This window comes from Macrobrachium nipponense, chromosome 3, assembly GCF_015104395.2.
Source record: "Macrobrachium nipponense isolate FS-2020 chromosome 3, ASM1510439v2, whole genome shotgun sequence".
NCBI lineage: Eukaryota > Metazoa > Arthropoda > Malacostraca > Decapoda > Palaemonidae > Macrobrachium > Macrobrachium nipponense.
The window spans coordinates 71,732,881-71,740,380 of NC_087202.1; the positions used below are offsets into that span (position 1 = coordinate 71,732,881).

Here is a 7,500-nt window from a genome sequence, read left to right on the forward strand (position 1 = left end):
TTGCCGGCCAATTCCACCGAAATCAACGGTTTTTTCCACTAAGTTATCTCCCTCTGTTCTTTCCACTCGTTCGAGACATCCCAGTACATCAGATTCATCCTTTCAATCATGCTAACTATTTTGCCATTTCAGAGAAACAAAACTCTCCCAGTTATGTCACTGAATGTATGTTACAGAAGGCGCAGGCGTAATTTTTTTTGTAGGTACTGTAGATGAACACTTTTTTATGATTATATTTAAATTTGTACGGTTTTGTTACCGGTTCGATAAAAATTATTTTCTCGATGTTCCTCTGGAACCATTTGTAAGGTCACCTGCAAGAAATGAAGTAGCTCTTATTTCGGACAATCTGTTTTGCAAAGAATCTAAAAGTGGGGACTGGTACCGGGTAATGCAATTTAATTATGTAGTGCATTTAAGGTGCTTTTATATTCAAAAGAGTATGAATTATAGAAACTATCTTGAGGTTCTTAATTGAGTGCCGTAGTTAGTCATTTCCTCAAACTTGAACCACGAGGAATGCGCACACCACCAAAAAAAAAAAATTTTTTTTTAGTTAATTTAATATTATCAGTTTCCTTCAACATCATTTACCTTTAGCTTTCTGTCTGTAGACAAGATTTTAATTGTTCAAGTAATCGAAATATTTCCTTTGTTTTTCATTTTGCCTGAGCGTTATGCTCGAAGAAATGATTATGAAATTTGAATAGAAATTAATTGTCATGAGTAACGGTGATGAACATATGTTAATTGCTTTATTTTTTTCAGTGCAGATTATTAATTGGAACGTCAGTAACATGTCCTGTGTATGTTAGTGAAATTTGATCTGAAAAGCTGAATAAAATGGCTACTATTACATACAAACTTACGAGTTAATTTTCACAAAAACAAAATTTTGTGTAAATAGAGAAGCAAATCAAGTATATCTAACTATAAACTGTAAGTGTAACATAATATGAATATAATAAATACTGATGAAATGGAGTAAGTAGTTAATTTAAGTATGCAGGAACCTGATTTATGGAAGCACCACAAACGTCCCCACACGCAAACGACTGGTTCCATGATGCCATTCCTTCCTTCCTCTGACCTCACATGGAATTATAAGCTGAGGCAATTCCATGAGGTGAGGTCATTTCACCCGATGACTGGACTCGAGGGTCCCACACACGGTGAGAATTGCCCTGGTGACGCTAATTGTCACGCCAGTGTTACTCCTCCGTTTATTGGCTAACGCTTTGGGATGGGTCGAGTAGCCCTATGCCTCTATTTCTGACCATGACCTTGTGCTCTTATTTACTGTTCAGACCCAATGTTGCTTAACGTTGCTGATCGGATGAACCCCAAAATACAAAGTTTGATACTGCAAGGAAGGCAGCGAGGTAAATGCGATGATTAGGAGTGTCTACTGAAGGGATTGCTGAACCAACCATCCTTTGTGGGAGAAAGGTGTAAATTTGGATTGTAATTTTAAAGATGTGGAAACTGTACCGATAAATTTTTATAAGGTATATGTGGTATCAAAAAGAAAGGAAAGGGTTAAAAAGGTTGAGATGCGTTGCTGTAAATTGGTTAGTGCCGGTGGAAATGATGAGACAGAGAATCTTGATGTGTTGGTAGTGAGTGAACAATGGAGGCTGATCGGTTGGTGAGAAGAGTGCACAAGTCAGAAGATAGGAAGACGTAGGGATGACAGGATATACTTTTTACAAGGGAGGTACCTACATCCAGGAAACAAGAGACTTCGTACTAGACAAAGTCAAGTGACACTCCATTTTCGGGGATATGGAGTGGCTGATGTGGAAATCTTCTGCAGTGGACAGGGGTCCATGCACGATTCAGCAGTTAAATTATGAGTGTGGCAGTGATCGTTGTCTTGCCTTAATTCGGGAAACGCCCTCTTAAAGGAGAACAGCGTTTTGTGAAAAAGATATGTAGATGTATATGCATGTATATATATTATATATGCATATATATATATATATATACATTCTTTTGAATTTCCGTATTCCATGAATGTTGATCTGCTATACTTCAAGAATCTGGCCTTTCACATACTTTGCAGTTAAGCCTCACTTTCTCCTTATTCGTCTTAGTCACGTTACACCCCAACGTGGGCATTATGTTTTCCATTTTCACTGTCCTCGTGTGTATATAAATATATATATATATATATATATATATATATATATATATATATATATATATATATATATATATGTGTGTGTGTGTGTGTGTATATATATATATATATATATATACATCATATATATATATATATATATATATATATATATATATATAATATATGTATATATGTAGGTAGGTAGGAACGGAAGTGTACAAATCCTCTTACCTGCTAGGCGGCGGAGTCCTCTGAGTGAGAATGGGTCTTGGGGCGACGTGGGGCAGAAGGGGCACAGTCAAGGGGGTCATCTGCAGGTGGTCATGATGAGATGGAACCTGCGGCGCTCCTGGGTGGTGATGCAAGGACGATCGGTGGCCACCGCTACTGCCGCTGCTGTTGCTGCTGACGGTGGTGGCGGGGGCGAACTTGTTGTTGGTGGTGTAAGCGTGGGTGGCGGGGCGGGGTCGGTGTCGAGCTGAGGTTTTGAACACCTGGCCGCCGTTCACGTTCAGAGTCAGTGGCTTGCCGTTCTGAGGATGAGAAATAAATAAATCAATAAAAATGCATAATGAGCCAGAATGGAAATGCAGTTTTTCATGGGGGCAGAATTGAAGGAAATTTCCAGATAACATTAAGTTTTGATATGTTTTCTAGATTATGAAAATCTTGGAAGAAGAATTATTAGGTTATATCTTTCCTGTAAAGTGTTTAATTATATAAATTCTAGTAAGTTCTTTCAATTTAGCATGTTTTTTTTTTCATTTATGGCGCATTTGGCATGAAACGCTTACTTTGATTTAGAGAAAACACTAATATTGCTATTAACGGAATAGCGCGTTGCTGGAACAAATCATGGCTACGGAATCTCTATAGGCTATTTTAGACAGGGTTCTTACGCACACACATATGTATACATAACAGCAATAAGTCACCAAACTGCACGTGACAAATATGTAGTACGTAGCTAGCCACATGAAAGGTGAAAAATTAAAGACCAAGTACCTGGTCTTTAATTCTTCACCTTTCATGTGGCTAGCTACTTATATGTACATATATGTGTATGCGTGCGTGTTTGTGTATGTGTATGTGTATGTATGTATGAGCAACATTTAACCAAGTACTCGTGCAAACAGACGAAAACCCTTTACACGGGATGGCAAAGATAATCTGATTCAGAAGCGGGAAATGAGTGTTTGGATTATGAAATGGTTTTCGTGATGACAAATAGAGCTTTGTGATTTGGCCAGATTTCATCAGCAAAACAACTGTGAAATGAAAATATCTGATATTCATTCCGTTTTCCTCGCCTCACTTTGCATAAGGAAATACATTTTCCATTCGTGTGGAAATTCTGCCATGGGTAGTTTGCGTATCCATTGAATAGTACGATGGGGATAAAAGGCTGGGGAGAGGGTAGATTTCGGAAAACATATGAAAAAAAAAACAAGAATAAACCTCTCATTATTAAGAGATGAGGAAAGTTTACTTTACGAGAATTACTGTTGTTTATGTAAAGTTAAATTATAAGCGCAAGTTCAAAATAATAGGCTATGCAAAAAACGTGATTTTCTTCTTTATTACGAACATTTATTTTTAGTGAAAGCTAGTCCCGGATTTGACTACGCTCTTACCCTTGAAATGTTTGAAGAAATTGAACATTAGATTGATGGTAAGTAAAGTGATCAAAACCGCTCCGTACATTTTTGTTGCATTTTTGCAGGATTGGAAGTGCATAAGCGCTTTGGAACTTTAACGTGTTTCTATTTTGCTTTTAATTTCGCGGTACTATCTTCGAAATTGTCGAAATTATTGCATCAAAGTCCTGAGGGACCTAAGAATAACAACTAGAGACAAATACTGAAACATATGACCATTAATGTGCGTTTTGTATGTTAGTTATATCCTTAAGTTTTCGATAGCGTCAGTTCCGGAAAAATGTTAGTCTCATATATATAATATATATATATATATATATATATATATATATATATATATATATATATATATATATATAGACATACATATACATGAGCCCAGTAGAAAAATGGTGAGCGAATTAAAGTTCCAGAGCGCTTATATCGATGCGCTTCCCCATCCTGCAAAATTCCAAAGAATATCACTAAGTTTCAATAATTTTAGATATTTTAAGGGTAAGAACGTAGTCGAAACCACGACTTGGCTTTCTTTAAAAAGAAATATTCGCAATAAATATGAAATTTACGTTTTCTAGATAGCCTAAAATTCTCTAAAGACTTTTTTAATAAGCCCATAAATTGAAATCTAAGGCTGACTATATTTTGATCTTGCAATGGAAATTTATTTTCGTACACCCAAGTATTTCTTGTAAAATAAATTGATCTCACTCGTACCAATTAGGGGTTTATTCTTGACTTTCATGTTCTTACAAAAATAAACCTTTTTTTCAGTCATTTAGCAATCACACCTTCACTATGGTCAAGCCAAGCCCTCTTGTTTTTAAACGTCAAAATACTTCGATATAATTATTAGAAAATTGTCTTTATGATTTTGAAGTACGAAAAAGACCTCACAGATATGTTCTCAGTTATGAAACGTATAAAGTACCGAAAATTTCTTATGCTCTATAATAGATAAGGTTGTTTCCGTGGAACCGATCTTCATTTCTGAGTTAGATCCCTCCCTCTCAAGTTAATCGTATCTAGAAGGTCACCGATTAGACATATGTCAAGTTTCATCAAGATCTGTCCACCACTTCTTAAGATATGTTATGAACTCACGCGTACGGTAATGAAAAACTGACCCCGTTCCAACTTCTTACGGAGAAGTAATAACCGATCCTGGCAATTGCACAAGTTGTATGTCATAAGAGCTTTGGCCCCCTACAGCTTATTTTTCATCATTCTTTAATACTTCTCTCTCTCTCTCTCTCTCTCTCTCTCTCTCTCTCTCTCTCTCTCAAATGGAAACATCTTAGGTTTATTTCTTTTTTTTATTTCTTTTTTTAAAGTGAACTGAAATAATAATTTTTATTCTTTCCTAACGCTGTGTGAGGTCACTTTTATCCATTTTTGAATTACGAACTACCTTTGCCATAAGATTCCCATTGCCAAAGCTGATGGTGTTCTTATGTGATGAGCTCCTGCAAGAACAAGGAATAATAATGAAAGAAACGTTTTCTGGTCGGTTCTACAACAGTTGTTCAGCGACTATTCGAAAATCATTTGTTCGATCTAGATGTTAAAAACGCTCATTCCTAATAGCAGCTTGTCCTTAGTTGCTAAACCTGAAATTAGTTTCTAAAAAGCCTTTGAAATGGTGATACATTAAAAAATTATTCATTCCAACTATAGTGCTGGAGGTAGGAGTGATTGGAATAGAGCAATCAACCGGGTCAGTCACCTGAGTGGCAGCAATAGTTTGCTTGTTTCATATATATATATATATATATATATATATATATATATATATATATATATATATATATATATATATATATATATATATATATATATATATATATATATATATATATATATATATATATTATATATATATATATATATATAATGGAGAGTTTTTAGGATAACAAACAGTGGCCCAGTGAAAACGTAATTCTGTCCATGAGTATCATGAGTATGCAAATTACCATACGAAAACTTGTGGGTTAGCTATTCATATAATGGCTGTTGTGATAGTTTCAGAAATTTCTGGGTCGCGTTCATTTCAAGAACCAAAGTGTTCACCTGGCTAGTTTCATGAGAGAAGCAAAGTTCAAACGTCACTTAACGTAGCAAGAAGTAAGTTGTAGACGTACTGATCTTGTGTGTAGTGAATATATTGCGTCATTCGGGCGCATTTTACTAAATTTGCTTGTAATGTATATATAGTGGGTCACTCGGCCATATTTTTAAACTGACATTGATAGAGCACTGAGAAGACCATCGTTGACGAATACCTTCTATAAAAAGATATTTATTATTGTGTGTTAAACCACGCCCAGTATTCTGGGGGACACCCTCGCTTTCTCCGGGTGATGGTGAGTGTTAAAACCTTTATTGATATTATTTACAGTAGCTGATCAGTATAATTCTTTACATTGTTACGTTGAGGTAAATTAGTTTCATGGACGTTCCAACAGTGCTATTTGCCATCGAAATTCTTTCATGGGTTGTCTTCATCATCACCTTATTCATACAATATCATTAACATCGAGGAAAACAATGTATATATATATATATATATATATATATATATGCATATATATATATATATATATATATATATATATATATATATATATATATATATATATATACCTTAGAGTTGTTTTCGAACAGCTATCCGGATACAAGAAGAAAGGATAAATAGAGAATTGGAAATGAAGGTTCATTTCCCGTCCAGCTATCGATCGGTAAGTGCGATAAAATCATTTGACCGACGATTGATGAGTTGCTTAGTTTTTTAAGGATGAAAAATAAATCCCATGGGACATGGAGATAGTAAGTTTGTCAAAGTTTTCTTGGGCGGGTGGAAGCTTTAGATTCAAGCTGGAGCAGCAAAATGAATGGTTAGTTTCTATGGACATATTGTTAGTTTTGCCATTTTATTCATGCTTATACCAAGGAGCTTACAATGGATGACCTATATGGTATGAGAGCTAAGGCAGTCGTTCGAGCTAAACCCTCAGTAGTAGTAATAGTAGTAGTAGTAGTAGTAGTAGTAATGGTTATGATAATTACAAGAAAACCATGGGCCAGCTTCCTGCACTTGCAAGTATGTAACTAAGAATTTTCCCATGTTTTTTTATGTAAAACTTTGGAACCCTACTGTGGCCTCACCATGGCTTCGTGGGCTATGGTTAGAGCAAACTTGAATCGACATTACACGAGAAACCAGTAATTCTAGAGAAGATTGTGAAATGCTCCCCCCCCCCCCACCCCCCCCCCCCCCCGCCGTAGTTTTGCTATTTACAGTGATCTCCACTTACAAATACTAATAAGAAAAGCTCACTTGAGCTTAGGTGAGCCAAATATAGTTCCCTTGTCAACAAAATTTTGGTAGGGCAAAAACAGAGCAGTAATTTTGTAGTTTTTTTATTTCTTTATTTCATACAATTTATACACTTATGCAAGCTTTTGTGTCGTTTGTGGTTGGGAATATCACTGTGTGTTAAACACTTTCCATGCATGTTTTTAGCGTTGGCTGTGAAGAGATGTGTAGATGGAAGCCCGAGAGGCGGATGAATTGTTCCTTTGATTTAAGTTCTCTGGTGTCATTAACCAGAAAGAGGGATTAATAAATATTATCAATGGTGGTAGAAGAACTGAAGTGACAAATTCGTAAAGGTATTTCGTCAGTAAATGTGATGGATAACTGAAGCGTTAGTTGACAGA

At 35.7% G+C, this 7,500-nt stretch overlaps 1 protein-coding gene across 1 annotated transcript in view; it reads right to left on the bottom strand.

The window, feature by feature from the left end:
* Positions 1-7,500, bottom strand: part of LOC135222421 (uncharacterized) — a 117,390-nt gene that overhangs the window by 94,154 nt on the left and 15,736 nt on the right. The window contains exons 4-5 of the mRNA XM_064260506.1: positions 4,150-4,224; positions 2,357-2,658 (exon numbers count right to left, since the gene is read on the bottom strand). Coding sequence (XP_064116576.1) covers positions 2,357-2,658; positions 4,150-4,224 — 377 coding nt within the window. The remainder of the gene's footprint in view (positions 1-2,356; positions 2,659-4,149; positions 4,225-7,500) is intronic.